A 27,255-nucleotide genomic window follows, 5' to 3' on the forward strand; every position below is an offset into this window, starting at 1 on the left:
CTCCTCCTCCGATAGGGAAGCGCCCCTCTGAGCGCCCCCTACTTCCCTTCCCCTCTTCTTCCAGCGGTAGAGGAGGGGAAGGGAAGTGGGCGGGGAAAGAGAGAGACAGAGAGACTTAGAAAGGGAGAGCCTCAATCCACGTCTGCGCCTGCGCGTCAGCCAAAACGGAAGTGATTACGATTCGGCCGGGCCGGCACAAGAGCCTCTCGAGGATTCCGCTTCCGGTTCCCTCTTAGCGTCTGCCGGCTCGGGAGACTCTCAGTACCTGGAGGCGGCGGCAGCAAGATGAGCTACGAGCACCGCCGGGATAGGGGCCGCGGGGGCGGGCCCCGCGCTTCGCAGTCGTCGTCGTCGTCGTCTGGCCGCGGCGGAGCGGGAGGCGGCGGAAGAGGTGGTGGTGGTGCTGGTGGCGGCCGGGGCCGACCCCCTCCGCACCTGAAGGGCCGCGAGATTGGCCTGTGGTACGCGCGGCGGCAGGGCGAGAAGAGCAAAGAGGCCGAGAGGCAGCAGGTGGGTGAGGGGGGGGGAAGGCTTCAGGGTGTCCAACCGAGCGCTGCCTACCCGTCCTTTGCGCCCCCAGGATGTGTAGTTGCGGGACCCCTGAGGGGGGTGGCGCTTGAGAGAAGAGGCCTCCAGTGAAGCCCTTCGTTCCTGAGGAATTTACCTGTCGGCCCGCTCCTTTTGAAGGTGCCCACATCCAAGAGCTCCTGCCAAGCTAGCAGTTCGAAAGCACGTCAAAGTGCAACTCTCATGGAGCATATATGCAACTCTCATGGAGCATATTTGGGCCTATCTAACCATAGCATAATGTATTCTCTCACCCAGGGCTTTAGGGCTTGCCGATCAGATGGTTGGCGGTTTGAATCCCTGTGATGGGGTGAGCTCCCATTGCTCGGTCCCTGCTCCTGCCAACCTAGCAGTTCAAAAGCACGTCAAAGTGCAAGTAGATAAATAGGCACCGGTCTGGTGGGAAGGTAAACGGCGTTTCCGTGTGCTGCTCTGGTTTGCCAGAAGCGGCTTAGTCATGCTGGCCACATGACCCGGAAGCTGTACGTCGGCTCCCTTGGCCAATAAAGCAAGATGAGCGAACCCCAGAGTCGGCCACAACTGGACCTAATGGTCAGGGATCCCTTTACCTGTACATCCAAGAGGCCCTTTGAAAGCTGGTGTGGCGCGCCTGCCTATTTCGTTCTTCCTGAGCGCACTGGGGAACAATAATAATAATTTATTATTTATACCCTGCCCATCTGGCTGAGTTTCCCCAGCCACTCTGGACTGCTCCCAGTCAAGTGTTAAAAACACTACAGCATTAAATATTAAAAACTTCTCTAAACAGGGCTGCCTTCAGATGTCTTTTAAAGATAGGATAGCTGCTTATTTCCTTCACATCTGGTGGGAGGGCGTTCCACAGGGCGGGTGCCACTACAGAGAAGGCCCTCTGCCTGGTTCCCTGTAACTTGGCTTCTTGCAGTGAGGGAACCGCCAGAAGGCCCTTGGCGCTGGACCTCAGTGTCTAGGTTGAACGATGGGGGTGGGGACGCTCCTTCAGGTATACAGGGCCGTTTAGGGAAATAACAATATCATCATCATCATTTTATTTGTATACTGCCTTTCCATAGTTAAAACAATGCTCAAGGCAGCTTACAGCATGACAAGATTTGCATACCGTAATTACCAGCATAACAAAAGTTACAAACAGTAAATAAAACACATCAGAAAGTACACAGCCAGATGGAAAACAATTCCCACATAATTCATAAAATTTAAATCTAAGAATACAGCATTAATATCAATCACAGTTTAAAATGATATAGATAAAAATAAAAGCAATTTTAAAAACAAAAACGCAACCCTCTCTGCCCAGCAGCAGCAGAAGCACTCCTTTATGGAGCTGTCAGGCCCCGCCCTAAGCCAGGTAGAAAGAAGCAGGGCAGGGCCCTTCAGACTCCCAGCAAAAATAGAAAGACAACTCTTCTGCCCAGTCCTGTCCTCTGTCAGTTGGAGTGACTGGCCCAAGACGGTGAATCTCACCCCACTTTTTGCAAGGTTGGGGGTGTTGGACATCCAATTTCCCATCCTGTCTGCCAAATGTGTGCATCCCTCCCTAATGGTAGCAGTTTCTGAGTCAACAGCAAGGGAAGCCCCCTATAGAGGGCATTGCAGTAATCCTACCAAGGGTTGTATCCACTGCTGCATGAGTGGCGTCCTGCTTCTGCAGCAGGGATTATTTCTTTCCTCTCCCCATGTATGCCCCAAATCTGCTCCAGTGAGCCTCTCAACTCTAAGGCATATTTTGAGGATTGGGGATTTGGCTACAAGTTGAGAGGAAGGGGATGACAGGTCAGACTTTTAAAATCGGTTTGAAGAATGTCCCGCAAACATGCCCCACAAGGCACATTTGTTGTGGCTGATGCCTTTCTCATTTGCATGATGCTTAAAGGAACCTCTTTGAGCACTGAGTAGTTGTATCCACGTATATGCCACTCAGGTGGGTATAAAATAAACAATAGCATTCATTTTCCTCACATGTATGTATGAAAGGAAATGTTCTTCCATATGGAGAAGATTTGTGTGCTGGTGTCCTGTGGTGTATGCTGTCAGAGAATTTTACTATGTGTTTCTGTTAGGGATAATGAAGACTTTCTCAACTTTGTACAGAACATTAAATTTAAAGTATAGTAGTAACTTGACATATCCTTAGTATTTAGAATATGTAGTCCTCCTTTTACAATATTGAGGAGTGTCCGTCTTTGAGATAATTGGAGCAAGATTTTTGAGCATGGAGTATGCTATACTTTAAGATTTAGTTAAAATCCATTGTTCTTTCCATATATAGAGAGCTGTGGTGCGTATGGATGAGCGCAGAGAAGAACAGATTGTGCAGTTGCTGAACACTGTCCAGAGCAAAAATGAAAAAGAACAAGAAGCCATGTCTTGGTGGTCTGATGAAGAAGGGTAATAATATTTTTTGTTTCATGTCAAATCTTAGCAGTATGTTAGCAGTATGCAAACCAACTGAAGGGTAGTTTACATTATAAAATAGTTAAACATGCCATGCTATGTTCTGTTTTACTATCAAACACTATAATAATTTGTATTCAGTTTCATTTGTTTTCGTGCTTAATATTCTTATGGAACATCACATCACAACAGTATTTCTAAATTGGGAAATAATTGACCATTTGGAATAATAATGACTAAAATACAGGCAACCCCCATTTTAGGGGCAACCAATATGTGCACAGCGCCAAATCTGGAAGTAGCCCAGAAATGTAATAAAAGAAATCACTAAAAGGTGGGTTAGGGTGGAGTGGGTTGTTTGCAGGCTGTTTCAGTTGCACACAATTTCACAATGACCTGGAATGCACCCCCTACACAAATCGGGGGTTGCCTGTAGCTAGTGACATTTATTGAGCTACTTTCATCTCAGGTTTTTGTTTTATCTTGCAACTTTGTGGCCTCTTGGGGATTATACAGCACAGGGTGTAATTGGGATAGTACTGTGGCAAAATATCAGTGGTGTGGGAGGGAGGAAAATCCAGGCAAGCAGAGCAGTGAGTTCTAATTGTAGAGTTGGAAGAGACCACTAGGGTCATCTAGTCCAACCTCCTGCAATGCAGGCAGCTTTTGCTCAACATGGGGCTCAAACCCACAGCCCTGAAATTAAGAGTCTCATGCTTTACCGACTGAGCTATCTGCTTGCCAGCTGCCACCTAAGTTGTTTACAGGATGGGATCACCTATTTACTCATAGCTGGACACAGGACTGTAGATCAAAACTATAAATACCAAATTTATCTACTGATGTGTGTTTCTTAGAGCTGGATGACTTATGCTTAACCACACCTTTTCCAGGTACACAAAGGAGACCCCTCCAAAACCGAAGCCTGTTGTGGAAAAACCTGTTGTTGAGAGGGCGCCTAAAAGAACTAGACCAATATTGGAAAAAACATTCCTTGATCAAGATTCAGAATATCTCTTAGAAGAAAATAAACCTGATGTTAATTTAGATGAGCAACTTAAAGAAGAATTGAAAAAGAAAAAAACTGATTCCAGATATATTGAAATGCAGGTAGCCTCCAGAGAAGATTTTGGGGCATATTGAGCGCAGGATGGGAAGATGAAGCTCTACTGCGCTAGTGTATTTCCATTTGTACTATGCTAGATCTCTAATTGTATCTATCTCAATAGAAGTTTGCATAAATGCTTTTGGCTAGAAATTATAGATATCATTTATGAAATAATATATGTGGAAACCCTGAGCAGGGTTTTTTATGCTGTATTTCATCTAGTAGCCAAGATTATGAATATAGTGTAATCAATTGTGATCCGAATTAAATTATTGGGTATAATGGGCAGCCCAGTCATGTGGGCTTGCTGTCAAGAGCTCTGCACCAGCTTCTTATTTAGGTTATGAAGATGAACCAGATATATTTTTGTACACTGCCTTGGAATCTTCTGATGAAGGGCAGCTAATCATTCCCCCCCCCCAAATAAATAATATTTTCATTTCATTTTTATCCCTACTGCACAGGAACTTTAAAAACCTGACTTTCCTCAAGGAACTTGCTTAGGAACACAGAGGTTGATATAGTTCTAGTTCCTCTTCTCCTTTAGTGGAAAAGGCAAGCGTTAATGTTGTGTTGCAGCTGAAAACATTATTAATATATATGATTCTCAGCATCTTAGATGGAACATTAACATGCTTTTTTAAAAAAATAGGTTGGTGCTTCAGTTCATAGCTTAACAGCATCACTAATCGTATTCAATTTGCTTACCAAATTTATAAATATCTATTATAAATATACTCTATTTTCACTTAATTTTTCTTTACTTTGCAGAGATTTCGTGAGAAGCTGCCTTCTTATGGAATGAGAAAGGTAAATACATACCTTGAATATGAGCCTTTTTGTCTTAACTCAGATGGGCATTAAGATTTGGAAAAGAAAAATATTTGATTAAATGTTAAAAGGCAATGAGAATTTAGTGGAAAACGTTTGTGTGTTCTACTGTGTAGAGAAACACCATTGAACAATTTCAGTCCCTGGTGTATTTTTTATAGAGTGGGTAATGTTCAGTGCATAATTGAACGAGGGCATGGAAGCATATCTCCACACAGCAGAGTGATTACTGTGTGTTTCATTTTTTTGTTTTGTTTTTAATAGGAGCTTGTAAACATCATAAATAGCAGTCGAGTAACTGTTATAAGTGGGGAAACTGGCTGCGGAAAGACAACTCAAGTTACTCAGTTCATCTTGGATGACTATATTGAGCGAGGGAAGGGGTCTTCCTGCAGGATTGTATGTACTCAGCCTAGAAGGATCAGTGCTATCTCTGTAAGTGACATTTATATCTGTTCTGGGATAAAGTAACCATATTTACAAAGAAGAAAACATTAACAGATTTTCTTTAATGTTAAGGTAGCAGAGAGAGTTGCGGCAGAAAGGGCTGAAGTATGTGGTAATGGGAAGAGTACAGGATATCAAATTCGGCTTGAAAGGTACATGAGTATTTGCTTATTAGTTTTTATACTTGAAGAATGCCTATGCACAGACTAGAGTGAGCATATGTTTTTAGCATCCCTGCTGTGCTGTTACTTACCTAGGGGGATCTCCTTCCACAGATGCAGCAATGTAACTTTTGGTGACAAAATTAGTAACCTGTTCTGTGAATGATTGTGTCAGCAAATGCTTATTGGCTGGGCTGTAAGATTTCATATGAGGTATTTGTGTATACAGCCATGCAGACAGAGCTCCATCTGATAAGCTGCACCGTGGGAATGGCATTTTCATGTATTTTCAGGTGTTAATTATTCCACCTAGAATAAGTTTTCAAATTATTTTCAAAAGCAATATCAAGAGGAACTGAAGTATTGTTTTTAATGGCTATCTTTCAGCCATTTGTGGGTGTTGCCACAAATAGGAACACCTTACCACAAATATTTGTGAGGAATTGTAACAAATACAATACATTACCAAGTAGAGCACCAACCTGAGTTGTGATGTAAGTGGCCACCCACTTGCCTTTGAATCAACTGTCCTCACAAGACTTACTTTTCGCTGCAACTTTTATTTTGCTAAACTGCTGTCAAGTTAAGCCTTATGTTCCTCTAGAAGTAATGTGTATATATAAAACAGGTGAGCAACCAAGAAAGAAGCAGTGGCATTTGTGTGTGTTGTTTGGATTAGCAACAACTTGTAAAATGGGTTAATTAAGCATTGTTGTGTCATACCTTAGATATTCTGTTTGTTGGCTGCATGCTGAGCATACCATGAAGCCAAACTATGCATGCTTTCTCAGAAGTCCAGTTGACTTCAACTAAGCTTACTTCCAAATAAGTGTGTATAGAACTGCAGCTTTTATTTTTATATTGCACAACCAGACATTGGATGCTTGAATTGAGTGCAGCTGAAGGTGTACTGACTGTCATTATAACACTTAAAAGTATCTTCTGGCTTTTTCAAAAGCAATATCAAGAGGAACTGAAGTATTGTTTTTAATGGCTATCTTTCAGCCGGTTGCCAAGGAAACAAGGCTCAATTTTGTACTGCACAACAGGAATTGTCCTACAGTGGCTCCAGTCAGATAAGTATGTGTTTCTCTGTTTCAAAATTTTTTTTTGAATGCGTTTCCTCAAAGCTTTATCAGCAGCTGCTAATAGTTGTATTTGCTGTACTCATTTCTATTTATTTCATATCTGCTGATTAACATTTTGTTTCTTATAAACATGGGGGGTTATCAGTTCTGTACTTCTTTTGCTGTAGGGAGTTGGCCAGTGTTAGTCATGTAATCCTTGATGAAATCCATGAGAGAAATCTCCAATCAGATGTTTTAATGACCATAATCAAAGATCTGCTAAGTGTACGACTCGACTTGAAAGTCATATTGATGAGTGCTACGCTGAATGCCGAGAAGTTCTCAGACTATTTTGGTGCGTGAAATTACCTACATTTTTACAAGTGTAATAATCCCCTGTATTTTGCTATGAATGTTGTAAGCATCATAGAATAACAAAAGACAGGTGTCTTCCTCCTTGTGTGGGGGCTACATTCCAGGCTGCCACTGCTTTCCCACTTGTCAGCTGTAAGGCAGGGAGGCAGAGCAGCATCAGTAAACCCCTCTGGGGAGAGTCTCCTCACGAGCCAGGAGGACTTTCCAGCTCGCTTCCACCACTTCCGGGTTTCAGGTATCGCACATGTGCGCAGTTGTGCAGAAGTGTGGAGTTGCCTGTACTTCTGAAAATAAATAGACAAAATAGATGCTGTTTATTTTTTAAATTTATCTCTGCATGAAATGAAATGCTGAATACTTGGCATTTTCATGTAATAGTTCTATGACACCTTAAAAGACACACACATATTCTGGTATAACTATTCTTTGTCAAAGTCAGTTTGTCAGGTGAAGTATCATGTTCTGTGTGCAATAAACATTTTACTTTGCAACTTCAGTGACCAATATCTTTGGCAGCATTTTGAACATTTGAGTTGATGCCAAGGATAGTTTATACTCCACCCATCTGGCTGGGTTCCCAACAGCATTTTAAAAATAGAATCAAACATTAAAAACTTCCCTAAACATTCTAAGCCACTTTGGTTTTTCTAATAGAATAAAAACAACCTAACTAGCTTTTTTGATTACTATAACAATAGCATTTTTAAAAATGTTTTATTTTGTATAAGCTTCATGCTTCTAGCTTTCTGTAATTTGTGTCTTGTATCTTGTTTTCAAGCATGATGCAGTTTGCTAAAATGTAGGTGATGTAATATATATTTCCCCCTTTTTATACAGACAGTTGTCCTATGATCCATATTCCTGGATTCACCTATCCTGTCAAGGAGTACCTTTTGGAAGATGTAATTGAGAAGCTACGGTTAGTGTGAAGACAATTCCTCTTAATTCCTTTTTTCATTGTGACACCAAAACTCAGAATTTGGACGTATAATGATTCCTGTCTTCTCCCAATATGAAGACTATATTGAGATATTTAGAATGATTTAAAAATTTTTTTTTACTTAATATGCAAACATTATTACTGAATGCTATATTTATTTCTGAAGATACATTCCAGAAAATACGGATCGCAGACCACATTGGAAAAAGAGGTTTATGCAGGGGCACATAAGCAGGCCAGAAAAGGAAGAAAAAGAAGAAATTTATCATGAGCAGTGGCCAGATTATTTGAAGAAGCTGAGAGGACGGTAGGGTTATTTTTCACTTTTGTACAACATTCGGATTTTTGTTACATATGTGACAGACACTTTATGGCTGCAATCCTAGCACTTTCTAGGGAGCAAACCATATTTGATGTTTTAATTTGCTGGAAGCCACCCAGAGTGGCTGGGGCAACCCAGCCAGATTGGTGATATATAAATATATTACTATTATTAAACACAGTAGAACTTCTGAATAAACATGCAGTTTATCTGTTTAAGAGAGACTGAGATTTGTTCTGGGCTTAAAAGCAAATAGGATCCAGTCTGTTCTGTTGTCTTCCTTCAGCAGTTTCTTCTATTGATCTGTGTTTATTTTAACCAGTCTCCTTTTTTGCTGTTTGTATAAAACAAGAGCCTGTGTACTTGTGCTAAACTTAACTATAGCACATATGGTTAAAGAATGCTTTTTATTTGTACGTGATTTCTAGGTATTCAGAAAGTACAATTGATGCATTGGAAATGATGGATGATGAGAAAGTTGACCTTGATTTGATTGCAGCACTGATCAAATACATTGCACTTGAAGAAGAGGTGAGTTTCAACTTGGCTAAATATGACTTCACTTTTTAAATTATTTCCTCTTCTTAATTAGATTAGGTCAACCTAACTAAACTTAATTGATTCTAAATCTGCTAGATTTCAAGAGAAGAGACTTAAGCACTTACTTAACCTTAACCCTTACTAAAATAAATGGAACTTAAAAAGGCTTAAATTTGACTCATGCTCATCATAATTAAAAAACAATATAAGTTGGTGTTGGCTCTACGCAATGATTGTAGAGGGAAATTATTTTGTAAGGAATTGTTTTCTTGGAATTTTTGTAGGCAACTGTGCACTTGTGATGTGAGGCATATGAAATCACAGGGATTAATATAAAGTTCTTCTCCCTGTATGTGTTAATACTAATACATAAAGTTGTTTTCACTGTCTTTTTAAAAATGTTTTTTATATGTTACAAGAGTTGATTATATGATTGAAGAATTATTAAACTATTGTTTGTTATTGGCCATGGTCCTGTATCTTTGTCTCTAGTAAAGAAATATTCTGATTACCAGGCACAATCACTGCACCACCACAATACTGCAAACAGGGGCTATGCTAATGTTGTTGTATTCCAGTTACATCATAGTAAAAATTCAAGAGTAGCCTGGAATCTTAACTACAGTGGTACCTCTAGTTCCGAACTTAAATTCGTTCCAGAGGTCCATTTTTAACCTGAAACTGTTCTTAGCTAGAGGCGTGCTTTTGCTGCCTCTGCGCCACCGGCACATGATTTCCGTTCTCATCCTGGGGCAAAGTTCTCAACTCGAGGTAACTCTTCCAGGTTAGTGGAGTTTGTAACCTGAAGTGTTTGTAACCTGAGGCTTTTGTAACTCGAGGTACCACTGTACTCTGTTGACTCTGTTGACAAACAAGTAAAGACAACAGCTACAAATGTTTTTCTGTGCTTGTATGTTAAACTCAATACTGCACTAATCTTAGAGAAAAAATTGAGTAAATGCTTTTCAGAACCAAATCACACATCCTTTGGCTTCAACAGGATATTTCAATGTCTCTTGCTCCCAAGCAAACATTTCAGGGACTAGAATTTTGGTTTTGTACTAAGTTCTAGCTTAATCCCATTTTATTTAACACCATAAGTTTTGAAAATAGAATATACTATTTTAAGATAGTTTTTGAGCAATAATGTCTTTCATGTTGGTTCACATAATCAAATCGAACATACGCAGATAATACTGCCTTCACGATTACCAATGCTTTCAATGGTATTTTGGCGCTTTTTTCTCTATTCCCTGATAAAATTGTGATAGTGACAGTAGTGGTACTGGGGGACAAAAGTTACTCAGAATCAAGTGTTTCTGCTGCATATAATTTTCAAATTGCAAATAATATTAAGAATGTGATTGCATGGTTTTAGAAATACCAAAAATAAAGTTTACAGGTTGAATTGGATACAATATTTAATCCCTGGTTTGCTTGCAAATAAGAATCTGCCCCAGTGGGATCATCATGGCTTGTTTTTGCCTAGCAAATCATATTCTGAAACCCCATGGTTTAAAATTGGTGCATGAATCTTGGCTTATGTTAACTGTAGTCTGCCATTACATCCAAGTTCAGTACCCTGGTTTAATTCTAATTCGTTGTGTTGCCCCTTCCCTGATACCAATCTGAGTGCGCGGATGCAAGACTCAAACAAAACTACTTGGGCAGCTAAGAGTTTCTTGCTGGCATTTTCACAGACCTCTGTACCCTCCTCATCCTACCAGGCAACAGACTGATTGCACCACTCACTTTGTAAACAAGCTGACTATTCAAAGAGGAGGTGAGACCCTGTGGAGGGGGCACAAATCAACATTAGGTGAAACAAACTAAATTTGTGAGCGGGATCCAAACTTCCTAAATTGTGGCTTAACAACATGTCTGAACTTGGCCATGATGTGTGCTTTATGGGTTGAACTATGCATCTATGTTGGATAATCGATTTCTCCATTTACCTGTTTTCATGCAGGATGGTGCAATACTTGTATTTCTCCCTGGATGGGACAACATTAGCACTCTAAATGACCTTCTGATGTCTCAAGTTATGTTTAAGTCAGGTAAATCATCTTCTTTGATTGTCTTAAAATATTCTGCTGTAAACTAGAGGTTTTCTTTATAAACTGTTACCCAAACCCTCTCAGCACCTTTTGGCAGCACTATCAACACAGCATCATAGTGCCAACATAGCTGTTGATGTTCACCATCCTAAGCATATGCAAGTTGGCAGACAAGTTCAGAATTCAGCTACCCTTTTCAAATGAATGTTGGCCTACATTAAATAATCTTAAATTAGGATGAGCAGTTAAATTAGCCCTGTCAAAGATGCTTTAGTAACACTTGGAGGGCAGGGTTCTCTGTCCCTAAAGCCTACTTGAACTTCTCTAGCTGCCATTCTGAGCCTCTGCCCCCTTCCTGTTGCCCTGCATCTTTCTCCTTTGCATGACTGCCAGAACCATAATTCCCACTGTCTTTCTTAAAAATGCATTTGAATGCAATGCAATGGTTGAACTGGCATCCCAACAGCCACTGCAGGGGACCAGTAAGTGATAGCATCTGGTCAGTTACAGTGTTGGCTGGTAAATCCCCCTAACTCAGGCATGGCCAAACTTGGCCCTCCAGCTGTTTAGGGACTACACTTCCCATCATCCCTGACCACTAGTCCTCTTAGCTAGGGATGATGGGAGTTGTAGTCACAAAACAGCTGGAGGGCCAAGTTTGGCCATGCCCGTGAATAAATTGGTTACTGTTAAATGTCAAGGATAGCAGTCTCCATCCTTAATGTGGTTTTGCATGATGACATTGCACAAACATAACGCACTGTGGAACAAATGTTTCAAGGATGTTGAGCTTTGTATTTGCTTTGAGAGCAGATAAGTTTATTTGGGTGAATCAAATGGATAGCCGTTAATGATTCTAGGAATAAATTTAAAATATTCAAAGGTTTAATTTTAATTTTACCTAACAAGCTGCTGACCTCAAAGACTTTTTCAGTTTAATGCTACAAGGCAATATTTAAGGCAAAATATAGAAAGCTTATGAATTTTCTTTGTTATTGGCAACATAAAATGAATAAATTAACTAGTGCTTTCAAAAATATTATTTGTAACGAGAATCTGTGGCTTCTTGAAGAAAATAGTTCATTTTTCCTACAACTGTACCGCATTTATATTTTTAATTTCTTCTAGATTTTTAGTTTTTCTTTCAAACTGAATTTTACTTAGAGTAGTACCATAATGCCAATTTTATTTTTCAGATAGGTTTGTTATTATACCTCTGCATTCGTTGATGCCTACTGTTAACCAGACCCAGGTAAGTTTTATAATTAGCAGTGGTCGTTATTTTGGTATAGAGTATTCTAAATCTGTTTTCAGTTTTTTAAACTAAAGTAGAATGACTGCAACAGCTGTGCCTTCACATAACTAACTTGGTTGGATCCAGAGAAATGCTGGTGGAAATACTGGGTAGAAGATAACTTCTGGGAACAAATATGCCTCTGATTTTCAGTCCCCACCCCATAACCCACCTTGTTTAGCAGGGTCTCACCTTTAGTGAGGTATTTGGGGTGACTAGCACTAGGATGAGGGAGGCAAGGAGGTCATATTCCATCCTCTCCACTTTCCCCTGTTGTTTCTCTGAATTCAAGTGCATATGTTTATTTGTTGCCCAATCGTATTTATTATTTTAAGTAACATTAAAAAACTGATTTTAGTCTTACTAAGCAGCAAGGAAGGAATCAGTTTTTCATATTGTGGAATCTCCATGTCCTTGGAAATCGGGACCAGAGTGTGGGCTCATGTGTCAATAATAATAATAATAATAATAATAATAATAATAATAATAATAATAATAATAAATTTATACCCCACCCATCTGGCTGGGTTTACCCAGCCACTCCCTATGATATAGAACACAATGTCTCAACTGGGCTGTGCCATGCCTGTTAAAACATGGGACGCTTCAATCCACCTGCTTTTCAAGAGATCATATCCTTCATTCCAAATAACTCTTTTCTTCTTGGATTGCTGTTGTAATAATACCTTAATAAAATGTTTCAACTATCCATTAATGCGTAGTTGCTCTGGTGTTTAAATTTAGTGATGAGTGTATGCATCTGCATGTCTTGACTGAAAGAAATTAAATTAAGTAAACAAATATTAGGATGAGAAAGAAATTTCTGGAACAAACACTTTTTCTCTTTCTGATTTTGTTTTTCTTTAGGTTTTTAAAAGGACCCCCCCTGGAGTCCGTAAAATTGTAATTGCTACCAACATCGCTGAGACTAGGTAAATCTTTGTTTATGCTTCTAGCAATGCTTGAAATTAACTTGTTGGGAAAAAGGAGTGTTTTCATCAAAAGTGTAAATTAAAATGTTTAATTCCTTTATGTGGTGGAATGAGCAATAAAATAAATTAAAAATATGTACAATGAAGCTGCTTTTCCACTTTGGATTCGTCAGATAGTTTAATGTGAAAATTTAGTGTAGAATGCATATACTGTCCAAGGGAAAGCAACACATTCAACACATATCAGAGGTCTCTTGAGTGCTGCCCAATTAATCCATGGAGTTTCTTTTTGAACGCTGGCACTTTTAAGCACAATGCCTGCAATGTCCCCCCCCCCTTTTTTTTTCTTTGAAAGGGAAACAGTTTTCAGTCCTCCGGGAGCCCAATAAAAAGTGGGGGGGGGGAATAAAGGCCGAGGTAAACAATGTTTTTGCATTTTCCTTTTTGGAGAGGAAGAATAACAGAAAATGCAAGCAGGTTTGGAAAGTGGAGGGGAGGTAAAATTAGAAAAAAATGGCTCAGTGCAGAGCAAGAGATCATGAGAAGATGTGCTTAGAGTTTAGACAGGAAGCGGACTGTGCCTCAAGAGGAGAGGATCAACAGCAAAGCCTTGCCTTGAAACTTTGGCATTTCCTGACTTGGAGCTGCAGGGGGAGCTGTATTCATTAAGAAAAACTGTTTACAATATGATCAACAGTTCCTTTTCGGCTTTTATATAAATTGGCTTCAGCATTAAGCAAGATGTGATGGCCTGTGGAATAAGTTAGGTGTTGAAACTGACCCTCATCCCTAAAACAGTGCACATGAAGCTAGGCAAAAGAAGTTATAACCCAGACACTTCCCTCCTCAATATCCATTACAATGACAGTTTGGGAATTAGATAGGAGTGCTGTCTAGACTGGATTGCTTGTTAGAAAACCCCAAGGGCTAACAGTTTCCATTAAGTATGCTTACAGCTGATTATCCTAAGGCTCCAACCCAAAACATGCTTGCTTAAAAATAGAACTTATTTCCAGATTAGTATGCCCAATGTTGTTTTATGTGACTAGTACTGGAACTGAAGTTAGACAAGTGCCTGCTGTCTTGATGATTAGATCTAAAAACTTTCCCTTAAGTATGACCCAGTCATCTTATGGGCTATTAATTGTATCAATGTAAAAATTGGTTTATTGTTAGTGTTATTTTTTGTGTATTTTACCTCCTTTATCTTTTTGCACACTACTGCAGTAGTTTGTGGCTGTGAAGTGGTTTATGAATCTGTAAAATAATAATAATAATAACATAAGCATGTCCGCCGATAGTCTTAGCTTCTGACATGTTCAGTTTGTCTTGCTTCAGTCTGAGCATTTTTAGCTTTTTGGTTTTCTTGCAGACTTCACTCCTTGGTGGATCTGTGCTTGTTATGTAAGAAATAGCAAAACTATAGCAAGTGGTAGTCTCTGTTCATTACGATTGATTGCAGTACAATTTGTGTGTTTCGTAAGGGGCAATTTCTTTTACAGCTTGACGTAATCAATGCAAATTGTCTCTATTTGATGTACAAAAGCTAACCATTTCATCCTGCTTCCTATTTCTGCAGCATCACCATAGACGATGTGGTATATGTTATAGATGGAGGAAAGATAAAGGAAACTAACTTTGATACACAGAACAACATTAGCACGATGGCTGCGGAGTGGGTTAGCAAAGCAAACGCTAAGCAGAGGAAAGGTAGAGCAGGAAGGTAAGAGTAATCTATCGTAACAGAATGGACAGAAGCAGGGAAACCATGGCTATTGCAATAATGAACATTTTCAAATATTTAATAATAATAAATTTATTATTTAAAATAAAAAAATTCCTTCCAGTAGCACCTTAAAGACCAACTAAGTTAGTTCATGGTATGAGCTTTCGTGTGCATGCACACTTCTTCAGATACACTGAAACAGAAGTTGCCAGATCCTTCTATATAGTGAGAAGGTGGGGAGGGGTATTACTCAGAAGGGTGGTGGGAATGGGAGATTGGCAGATAGCTGAGATGAGCCTGTTGACGACTCTTAACGACTGTAATAGGTCTTACAGGAAAAGCCAAGGGGTGAGAAGGTGAGAAATGGCTTAGTCATGTATAATGGGATAAGAATCCAATGTCTTTGTTCATTTTTTTATTACTTTGTTTATTATTTAAAGTTTACTTTAAATACATTAACTTTCCCCCTCACTTTGCTGACTTTATTGATTAATCTGAAGCTTTTCCTTTAGTGACTTTATTTGCTGGCTTAGTTTTTGTTTTTGTTTTTTGCCCCTTTGATATTTGATTTCTATAGACTGAATACCCAAAGTGGTATGGTGGAGCCCAATGCATTTTAGATTGGAGCATGAAAAGATTGGAGCATCCTCTTGTATCATCAAATCTTTGATAAAGGAGGCTCTAACCTGCAAAACCTCATACCAGAATACTTCTGTTAGCCTTTTAGCAGTTAACAGGAATTTCTTAGGGTTCTTTTTTTACTTCCATAGTCCAACGCAACTGTTCTTCAGGGATTTAAACTTAGTTTTAGAAGTTAAAGTAGTTCAGCAGCACGATCTCTCTATTACAGTCTAAAAATACCATATAGAAAAAAATTCTTCACTATCTTGACATTTGCATCGTTTGCATTTGTTGAACTCCTTCAAATAAAACCTTAAGACTATAGGCACAGCACATATGCCTAGTTGATACGTATAGGTCTTGTAGCCCAATTTCCTCGCTCCCTATGTGGAGATGCTGTGTGAGTGGAGGTTGGGCTCTTGAGCACAAAGAATTGGTGGTGAGTTAATGTACATGTAGAGGAACGCGGGTGGCGCCGTGGTCTAAACCACAGAACCTAGGGCTTGCTGATCAGAAGGTCGGCGGTTTGAATCCCCGCGACGGGGTGAGCTCCCGTTGTTTGGTCCCAACTCCTGCCCACCTAGCAGTTCGAAAGCACATCAAAGTGCAAGTAGGTAAATAGGTACTACTCTGGCGGGAAGGTAAATGGCATTTCTGTGCACTGCTCTGGTTTGCCAGAAGCGGCTTAGTCATGCTGGCCACATGACCCAGAAGCTGTCTGGACAAAGGCCGGCTCCCTCGGTCTATAGAGCGAGATGAGCGCTGCAACCCCAGAGTCGTCTGCGACTGGACCTAACGTTCAGGGGTACCTTTACCTTTAATGTACATGTAGTACAAATCATGTCCTGTAGATTACTCTCTTAGCATGTTTTACTCAGTGCATTTCTCTAGATATTATCTACTTACCAGATAGTACGTAAAGAAAAAGAAAGTTCAGCATCCATATGCTTGAAAGTTTTCCTCCACAGTATTGCTACCTGAAAATTACTCCCACTAACTGTGGAAGTACTTAATATCTTCCCACATAATCACTTGGAAATGAATTTGCTTAGAACTCTGGTATTCAAGAGCATTGGTGAATACAGAAAAATGTGTAATAGGTGCATAGCCGTTTAGCTGCACAAAGTTGCTTCACTCAGCTATCCTTTGTGAGACCAATCAGGCATAACCTTTCACTGCATTGCAGATTTGGTGCAATCCCATCCTATAAGGTTATTGTCTCATACTGATTAAAGGGGAGTGCAATGTGGTCCTTAGTTTTCTATTGACATATGTCAGACTGTCAGGTAGATACATCATCCCTGCCCACACCATATTTGCATTTATTATTCCCTGTGCCATATATAAAAAGAAGCTGGTGTTGGTTTGGTAACATTTTCTTCATTTACTTGCACCAGGCTGCTGTCCTTGATCAGATATGGCGAACATTCTTTAGCTCAAGGGATGTGTTTCCTTCCAGGGTTTCATTCCAGTGGCAATATTGGTCAGAGCCAAAAAGGGTGGAGCAACAACCATGACTCTTACCTTCTAACAGTAGGCTACATTTCAGCCATGCAGGAGCCAGAGGTTTATGCACACACATATTTTTTTTTGTGTGTGTGTGCACATGCATGCACCTGTTCCTCTATCTTGGCACAGAACTCTTAAAGGGACGCATTCCAGCCAGGCAAAAGCACTCAAGGGACAGAGTAATGCTGATGAGAGGTGTGGTTTGAGGTCCATATTAAGAGGTCTGGAGGGTCTCATTTTGTGCCTTTGCCTGGGGTTCCCCACCCCTGTCCTAGATCATTGCTTCTCTTTATAATTGCTTCTTGATGGTACGCTGAGCCATAGGGTCAGCACCTAAGCTTGTCATTCTTTCATTGCAAGTTTTGCATAAAAGGTATACTGCTAAGCCGCTTTAACTTATAACACATCAATGTTACTACAGTGTCAAAATATTTAACTTCCTGCAGAGTCCAGCCTGGTAACTGCTACCACTTGTACAATGGTCTGCGTGCCAGTTTGTTAGACGATTATCAGTTGCCAGAAATCCTGAGGACACCTTTGGAAGAACTTTGTTTGCAAATCAAGGTAATATATATATTATATATACCCTGTTTGGGTAGCCTTTCTGGTAAAGGATTTTGCATCAAGCATAAAGATTTGGACGCTCAAGTAGTATTTATCCAGATTATATTACTTTAGTGGTTTCTATTGCCGTCTGTGGCAGATGGGATTCTGAGCTCATAAAAGAGGCTTCTCTTCCATATCTAGCAATGGATCTACATTGCCATATGAGCCCTGCAGTTCAGCACGTTGCACTTTTGTCCATGTGCTTCTATTGTATGAAGTGAGGCCACGTGTGGCAAGGAGCAGAGCTCTTGCTGCAACTACGTTGAGGCTGTGGAATGACCTCAGTGAGGATTGGTGTCAATCTTGTATGTTAGTCTTTCAGAGATAGTGCAAAACTTGCTAGTTAAGGGTGCTGCAAAGTACCATCTTGTTTCCCATGCTGTTTAACATCTACCTGAAGCCATTGGGAACAGTTATTAGGAAATTTGGGGTGAGATGTCATGAATATGCTGATGATACCCTGTTCTCTGTAACATCAGAATCAAGAGAGGTACTGTATCTGGGACTGCCCCTGAACAGGCAGCCCTGTTTAGGGAAGTTTTTAATGTTTGATGTTTTGTCGTGTTTTTAATATTCTGTTGGGAGCCGCCTAGAGTGGCTGGGGAAACCCAGACAGATGGGCAGGGTATTACTACTACTACTACTACTACTATTACTATTACAATTATTATTATGACCCGGAAGCTGCATATATGCAGAATGTGTGGCTTAACGGCTCATTGGGACACTATATTAGCATCGTATTATGCTGCTGTTGTAAGAATTGCACTGGTTGCCAATAAGCTATCAGCTAAGTTCAGAGTGGTGGCTCCCCATACAAATATTGTCTCATTCTTTCTATACCCAACCAATCTCTGTGCTCTGCATGGAGTTGTAATCTGGCTTTGGGTGTTAGTAGTATCTCCCCTTTGGAAATACAGTGGTACCTCCAGTTGCAAACGGGATCCGTTCTGGAGTCCCGTTCACAATGTGAAAAGCCTGCAGCGCCATATCTGCGCATGTGCGTGGTGCGATTTGGCACTTGTGTGCATGCGCAAAGTGCGATTTAGCGCTACCGCGCATGCGCGAGCAGCAAAACCTGGAAGTAACCCTTTCCGGTACCTCGGGTTGCCATGGGACGCAACCTGAAAAACAACATAACATGAAGCAGATGTAACATGAGGTATGGCTGTAATAATAATAATAATATTAATAATAATTTTTAATATATATCCCGCCCTCCCCAACCGAAGCCGGGCTCGTAACTCCTTTACATATCAAATGGACACCATCTCTTGTCTTTTCAGCATCAGTTGAAGACTTCTTTTTCAACATGTCTTCTAAGTGGACATTTATGTCCGAGTTTTTATCTGCAACTGATTTGAAATTGTTTTTATATGTGAAGTTATCTTGTATATGAATTTACTATTACATTGTGAAATTGCTTAGAGAAGCTTCATTGAAAGTGATGCGTAAAATGAAATAATAATTCTAATTAATAATAATAGGTAGTAATAATAATTAGAGTCTCTTTTCTGTGGAACGCTATTGAAAGTTCTGTTCCTAACTGTTCATGCTTTTAAAAAATGAGTCAGTGGGAAAGCATTTGATTGATAATTCTGAAGGTGTTTTGCAAGTTAGTTTGAGTTTATAAACAAGGATGAACTTTTTTCCCTTTCAGATCTTAAAGCTTGGAGGAATTGCCCATTTTCTGAGCAAACTGATGGATCCACCATCACGTGATGCTGTGTTGTTATCCATAAAAAATCTCATGCAGCTGGTAATTTTTTATTTATTTCCTGTACTAATATTTTATTTTAAGTAACCAATTTGTATAGTAGCCTTCTTCCATAGAACTTGGGCAGTTCACAACTTGTTCAGGCTTGAGAATGTTCATTCATGGTACTTAGAAATCATTCAGAAAACTGAGCAATTACAAATGTTTACTGTAGATATTGTCTAAGCTTTATGTATGATTTTAGCATCTAAGGCAAGGAAAACATCAAACACTTGAAGTCTTAATTTAATAAACTTCTTTTTGCACTAAGAAGTGTAGTTTAAACCTTAGTGCAATTTAAAATTGAACTTCACCCAAATCAAATAATATCTAGTTTTGACTTGGAAAGTACTGTTTTTATAATTTTTCTGATGACGGATGTAACTAGAAAAATCAGGACATTGAAATGGAATAAGATAATGAATTTTTACACTAGTTAAAGCACAATGGGCAGTGCATGCTCATTTTCCTGCAGTTGTTCAGCTGGTATTTTATTAAAATTCAAATAAGCTTTGAGAACAACAGTAAAAATCACCTATTGTTATCATTATTATTATTATTATTCCCTGTCTTCTTCCCTGATGGGACTCAAAGCAACTTACAGATAAAAAGGAAAACTTCTAAAATAGAAAACTCAATCATTCAAATATAATTAAAACTATATACATACGTAAAATCTGTTTAAAACATACCAATAATTACATTAAAAATATCACAGCACCAGCCCTTTAATTAAAAGCAGTCAATTCCTAAAACTCTGTTGAAACAAGAAATTCTGGTGCTCAGAATTTTGTGTCTTGATGATTTGCTAATTTGTGTGTACGTTCATTAATTTGGAGTTGTACATGGCATCTGGGTACTTTCAAAGCAAGCATCTTGCTGAGCGATAGAAAACTGAGGCAATGAGTCTAAAGACTTAGGGAGATTCTAACCGTGGATGGGGTTTCAGCACCCTCACCCTAGATACCTATCTGAGTTGTCTTCATGATTATTGCTCACAGTTTTCCTCAACCCTGTTTATTCCAGTACATATGCTACTCTTCTTTGCTGTCCCAACCTTATTGCTGAAAATTGTAATTACCATATTTTTCGCTGTATAAGGCGCACCAGACCACAAGACTTTTTGGAGGAAAACAAGGGAAAAAAATATTCTGAATCTCAGAAGCCAGAACAGCAAGAGGGATCACTGCACAGTGAAAGCAGCAATCCCTCTTGCTGTTCTGGCTTCTGTGATAGCTGCGCAGCCTGCATTCACTCCATAAGAAGCACACACATTTCCCCTTACTTTTTAGGAGGGGAAAAGTGAGTCTTATAGAGCAAAAAGTACGGTATGTAAGCAGGCTGTGCTATTCTAAATAAATGTGAAACTAAATTTCACTGTACCTTAAAACTTAAGGGATAGCATTTAGGCTTCTCTAACATGGATTTCAACCAAATTCTGCTACTCTTTTTCATTGTTTATGTTCTTCCTTTTTTGTGTCTTCCCTTTAACAGAATGCCTTGGATAGGCAAGAAGAATTGACTCCCCTTGGAGTCCATTTGGCGCGATTACCAGTGGAGCCACACATAGGAAAAATGATTCTCTTTGGAGCTTTATTCTGTTGCTTAGATCCTGTTCTCACTATTGCTGCCAGCCTCAGCTTCAAGGACCCTTTTGTCATTCCCTTGGTAAAGTATTTATAGAGAGCGTTAAAAGTAATTTTTGTTTAAATTTACATTTTTGTTCTTTGAAGATGAAGCCTTTAATTTCAGAAAGATTCCCCCCCCCCCCTTGTAATGTTTTAGTCTTACAGCAAATTGCACTTAGTTTTTCTTGGTTATATCTCTTGAGTCTGTCTGTCTTTCTTCTTTTTAATACACAGATTAGTCCAACTTTGTGTGTTTTTCTCTTAAGGGTAAAGAAAAAGTAGCAGACGCAAGAAGAAAGGAACTGTCAAAGAGCTCTAAAAGTGATCACCTCACCATTGTGAATGCTTTCAAGGTAGATATGTGATCCATTGACCAACAGTGGTCTTCAAGTTTCATGGTGGTTCCCTGGCATTCCTGGGTATTTGTTTGAAGATGTGAGATAGCACATCCATTGCACAGAATAGTCATTTTCATTGCTGCTTTTATTAATATATTGTACAGTGGTACCTCGGGTTAAGTACTTAATTTGTTCCGGAGGTCCGTACTTAACCTGAAACTGTTCTTAACCTGAAGCACCACTTTAGCTAATGGGGCCTCCTGCTGCCACTGCGCCACCGGAGCCCGATTTCTGTTCTTATCCTGAAGCAAAGTTCTTAACCTGAAGCGCTATTTCTGGCTTAGTGGAGTGTGTAACCTGAAGCGTATGTAACCCAAGGTACCACTGTATACTGTTGCATTACACTTTGAATTCTATGGAATTACAATTCTTGCAACAGGCAGAGAAGTCGTTAAATGGTCTGCCAAGACCCTCAGCAATTTTCAAGTTCTCCACGACGGGGTGAAGTTTGGGAAGCACTGTTCTAGTTGACAGGTGGTGGATTCACAGGGGGAACATCGTTTATTAAATAAATAATATAAAGAGGATTCAAATATTAGCATAAGCAGCTCACATTGCACAGAGATGAAATCTTCACAGTCCATACTTGATTTACTCATAGTGGTGACAAACTAGTATTAAACCCAAGTATGCATTTAGTATGGAGATCATAGAATAATGGAATTGTATAGTTGGAAAGGACCCTGAGCGTCATCTAAGTCCAACCTCCCGCAATTCAGGAATCTCAACACTTCCCCACCCCCATCCAATTTGAAGCCATTCTGGACCCTGTAACTAGAATTCTGGACCCTGCTTAGCTTTGCAAATGTGCTAGCAGTTTAACTGATGCACCGCTAGGAGGGTGTAACTAGTAGGTTAGCTTTTTATTCCAAGTTTCATTGTTTTCTGCTATGATTTGCTCTAAACAATTTTAATTTATGGGTCTAATTTGAATCTTGTATCTCCTCCAACTTGCAGTTCATGAAGTGTTTCTTCCTCTTGTTTTGGAGACCAGGATTAATTATTGCCGTTCTAGAGTTTTCCCCTTTACACACAGTGGAATAAGGAAGTGATATGAATGGTAGCTTCCTTTTAGCTGCTGAATTAGTTCTAATCTGGATGTGTTGGCTTAATACAGCTCTGTGAAAGGAATGAATGCACTCCATATTATTTTTTTAGGTCACTCTTATTGTGACACTTCATATTTAACTTCTTTACTACTCTTTAAATGCTTTCTAATTCCATCTGGTGTTCAAATCAGGAAGATATAAAAATCAGATTCAGTTCAGTTCCAGTTTTCCTTTAAAAGGACCTATACTAAATAATAATAATAATAATAATAATAATAATAATAATTGTGCTTTCAGGGTTGGGAAGAAGCCCAGCGACGTGGCTTCAGGTGTGAGAAGGATTATTGCTGGGAGTATTTTCTTTCTTCAAATACTCTGCAGGTAATCGTTGTTTGTCTCTAGCGAGAAAACGTACACTTTTGAAACAGATTTAGTTTGACATTATCTGTAAGAACAAATTGATCGATTCATGCTGTTCTCTAGATGCTGCGTAACATGAAAGGGCAGTTTGCTGAACATCTCCTTGCAGCTGGGTTTGTGAATAGTAGAAGCCCCAGAGATCCCAAATCCAACACGAACTCAGGTAAATTCTGAAGAGGAGCAATGCACCAGATACGCTTTCAGTTCTCCCTTTGTGAATTGTGATTCACTTGGCTGTTTTCTTTTCTAGACAATGAGAAGCTACTCAAAGCTGTTATTTGTGCTGGCTTATATCCAAAGGTTGCAAAGATCCGAGCAAACTTCAGTAAAAAGAGAAAAATGTAAGGCTTTTTCTTCTCCATGCTCTTTTACCAAGAATGTGTGTGTGAATATATTAAACAAGGGTTTCTACGTAGTTTCCTTGTGTTGCTAACTATGTAGTCTAGGAATATTTGAGTTCTGGGGGAGCATGTGATTATTTCCCCCCTCCTCCCCCTCCACATACTCAGGTGAGACAACAGATTGGGCAGGTGATACTGGGGTTAATTTTGGGATCCTGCAACTCCAGATGAACAGAAATTTTGTGGAGATCATCCCAAGTGAGAACCAAAAATTTATTTATTATTTTTTTTACACTGCTCTTTTGGCTAGAAGAGTCCATTGTGTCTGAAATAGTGATCCTTTCTGTAAGGCATGCTTAGTACAATAACCAGATTGCTCGTTCCTATTTGAATTGAGCAAAATGTAATAGCATAGTTTTGCCACTAGGTGGAGCCACAAATAAAAATTTAAGACTGAATAAGCAGAGTTCTCTTGATCCCGTCTCCACAATCTATGTTTTATTTGGTAGATGGCTAGCAAAAATAAATTGATTATATTTTGCTTTGATGCTAAGCCCTGGACTGGATAAGTCACTAATAATGATGATAGAAAATGGCTTTCTGTATATCACTTATTTTTCTCTTGTTTTGAAAATGTGTTGGGTTTCAAAAGAGAAATTGAAATGAGGATAGTATCATAGATAGGACAGTATAATTTTGCTTTCCCCATCACTGGGATTATCCTTTATTCAAGCAATATCTTCTTGCTCAGAATGAAAAAGGGAATAGAGCACACAAATTGCAATGAAGTTCAACTGATACCTTATTATTCTTTAATTAATATAACACAAATCTTTAAAGTAATCTGATACTGTAGTCTGATTTTGAAGTGGAACTTCTTAAAGTATAGATGCTTAAAATCCTTCTTGCTTTTCCTTTCAGTTCTTGCCTAAATATCTTGCAGCAATATCTAATTTAGAAATTGCTGATAGCCCTAATGGCACATTACAAGTCTCTTTTTGAAGGGCAGTTATCTTAAATCTTTGAACATATGTGCATGTTATTCCTTTGTAGCTGAATTATAAGTGATTTGTCTGTGTCTTAAGGGTTAAAGTTTCCACTAAAACAGATGGAACAGTTTACATTCATCCCAAGTCTGTCAATGTTGAAGAGACAGAATTCCATTACAACTGGCTTGTTTACCATTTGAAGATGAGGACAAGCAGCGTAAGTGAAAATTTATTTTGTATTGTTTTAAGCATAAATGTGGGTGTATTTTAAGTCTCTCCGCAGTCTGTTCTGTTGAAGCAATTACAGTCTTAGTTAACTTACTAGTCTGGTCTGTACGCAGCCCCACTCATTGCAGTTATCACTGCACTTTACAAGGGGCCTCAAAATGACAACTCCTGGTTGAGAGATGGCAATATCGGTAACTTTTAATACTTCATTCCTGTTCTGTGCCCTCCCTTCTTCCTCCTGATGCCTGGAATTCTTCAGATTCTCATGTCCTCCATGCTTCTTGTGATCTTATGACTGTCATTCCAGAAGGAAGGAGAGCACATTGAGAAGCACAGCCCATGGAATGCAAAAGGGTGTAGTGTTTTGTTTTTTACAGGCCTAGGGATATCACATATTTTAGCTATGCCTTATGACTACTCTTGTTTCTAGTCAATGAAGAACAGCAAATCTTTGCTCAGCACTTGTTTGTATGTAATGCAGCTAACTGTGAGAATGAAACCTTTCACAATTAAAATAATAATTGTCTTGGCTTCGCAAAACCTTGAACCTGAAGTGTTTTCCAGGGATTGCCACATTATTAATATTTCACTTCATAGGAACTACACACAAGTTTAAAACCAAGTAACTTGAGATCCCCTTTTCAGTATGCACTGGAACATTCTCGTGCCCTATTTTGAACGTGGTAACATGGTTTATATGTGCTGAATGCATTCCTTGTTACAGATATACCTGTACGATTGCACAGAAGTCTCTCCATACTGCCTTTTGTTCTTTGGGGGAGATATTTCTATTCAGAAGGACAAAGATCAGGATACAATTGCTGTGGATGAGTGGATTGTTTTTCAGTCTCCAGCAAGAATAGCACAGCTAGTGAAGGTGAGTGGGCTCCCCATTTCATTTTCAGATTTTCTTCTACACAAACAACCGCCCTGCTCCTGGAACAGCTTATATAGTATGGCGTTACAAAAACATTTCTTTCTCTTTTTTAAAAAAAGGGCAACGTCTGCTTAGATTGCTGTGTTGTAATTTCCTATAAAGTATAAACTTGAAAGATCTTTTCAGGCGTCAGTCCTTTTCAGACATTTTCATTTTGGAGAGACCTGTCATTTTAGGATTTCATGTGAAATGCTCTCTCCTTCCTTCCTAGTTTTGGGGGGGGGGGGTGAATTAATCAACAGGGAGATACTGCATTTATTTCTATGTGATATTTTCCTGCTCCACCAGATCTGTTTCCAGAAAAAGGCACTTCAAGTGGAGTAATCAGAGAGAATCAATGTTTAGATAAGCAGTGTACAGCCCTGTTCATTCAATCCCCCACCTGTACCTTGAGATACATGAAGTACAATCAAGCACCAGATTTTAATGCCAGATGGATAGCTTTTGTCCGAAAGGGGTTGGGGAAGAATTACAATAGGATCTTAAAAACTAAAACATTTCACTTATTTATCAAATATAGAATCATAGAATCATAGAGTTGGAAGAGACCACAAGGGCCATCGAGTCCAACCACCTTATGTTAAATTAAGACTCAATTAATTAAGAATCAATCACCTTATGTTAAAATAAGACTGAACTTATCTGATGTTCAAAAATAATTGCCTTTTTATTGTGTTTTGCCTCATTTTTTTCACATTAGTCTTTTCTTGGCCTATATCAGCTATTTTTATTGTTACTGTTAAAAAGTGCTATCAAGAGTGAAGTTGTAAATTTGAACAAGATGTGAAAATATGCAGTTTAACTAAATCACAACTATTATTTCAGCTTGAAAATGGGATTCTTTTAAAGACGTTGGGTTGTATCCAAATTCATTATTAAAGCAGATGCATTGAAATTAAGGGACAGTGCTAACTTCCTTCCATTAATTTCAGTGGGCTTCCTCTGCATATAACTTAAGTTGGATACAACCCATTGACTCCTTTGGCAATTCTTTTTTTATCCTTATGAGAAACTTACTTTGTTTCAAAGTGCTTTATACAGTACAGTTCTTGAATAACTCGAAACAGATAAAGCTGTACCTAAAGTAAGTTACATTTAACTGGACAGAAAAGAGCTAGTTAAATTTCCAAGAGGTTTGACACACATTCTTAGCAAAATGCAGAATAATGAAAGAGAATAATACATTTCATTTCCAAGTATGTATTAAGTTTTTGACACTATAGAAAAATAGAATGACTTTCGAAACTTTCTGCTCTTGGTTTCTTTCTGAACCAACATCCTTTTATCCACAGGATTTGAAAAAAGAATTGGATGACCTTCTACAAGAGAAAATAGAAAACCCACACCCTGTGGACTGGAACAATACTAAATCAACTGACACTGCACTGCTGACAGCCATTATAGACTTAATCACAACACAGGAGAATGAAACTGCCAGAAACTCTGCCCCCCGTTTCCAGAGCGAAGAATATAGTTAACACTGTTCCTTTTGGCCACTGGAGAGATGGCAGCTTTACTGGTTCATTGTTGACAGTTTATCTTTGGGCATCTGGCATCTTGGAATTTCATTTTTAGTATCTGTAGTTCATAACGGCTGTGTATGGCGTTCGTTGTATAAAGTAGCTGTTTATCTAGTTGCCAGTGCCACATAGTTGTATTCTGCATGTATGACGCTGCTTCATGAGGACTGTAATTGTCAGGTAAAAAGCTGGATGAAACTGAACACGAACTGATTTTTTTTTACATTCTTCTGGTGTTTACACTGTTTTTCTGCTAACTGTGGAATTGTTACTTTAAGAAAAGTGATTCACGTTAGCAGCTAGAAGCCTCTTTTTATCCATTAGCCTTTTATTTACATTCTGGAGTTACTAGTAAGGGCATGCTGCTGAGAGTGAAACAACCAAAGTCATCACCCCAAAGAGATGTACGAGGGCTGCTGTGTCAAAAGCATTGTCACATTTTAAATAAATGCTTGATGTTTAGATCTTTCTAAACATATGTACTCCTATTCA

At 39.1% G+C, this 27,255-nt stretch overlaps 1 protein-coding gene across 1 annotated transcript; it reads left to right on the forward strand.

The window, feature by feature from the left end:
- Positions 1–27,237, forward strand: DHX36 (DEAH-box helicase 36). Its single transcript, XM_082224005.1, has 25 exons — positions 1–510; positions 2,837–2,955; positions 3,855–4,071; positions 4,841–4,879; positions 5,165–5,335; positions 5,420–5,499; positions 6,514–6,588; positions 6,764–6,930; positions 7,788–7,869; positions 8,057–8,197; positions 8,641–8,743; positions 10,722–10,809; positions 12,006–12,061; positions 12,971–13,035; positions 14,615–14,758; positions 17,338–17,455; positions 19,158–19,256; positions 20,748–20,921; positions 21,148–21,234; positions 22,626–22,709; positions 22,812–22,911; positions 22,999–23,089; positions 24,175–24,295; positions 25,031–25,183; positions 26,536–27,237. Exons 1-25 carry the CDS (start codon positions 286–288, stop codon positions 26,719–26,721), a joined length of 2,985 nt encoding a protein of 994 aa, XP_082080131.1. The 5' UTR covers positions 1–285; the 3' UTR covers positions 26,722–27,237.
- Positions 27,238–27,255: the final 18 nt, after the last annotated feature.

Source organism: Podarcis vaucheri (assembly GCF_965113315.1).
Source record: "Podarcis vaucheri genome assembly, chromosome: 5".
Lineage (NCBI taxonomy): Eukaryota > Metazoa > Chordata > Lepidosauria > Squamata > Lacertidae > Podarcis > Podarcis vaucheri.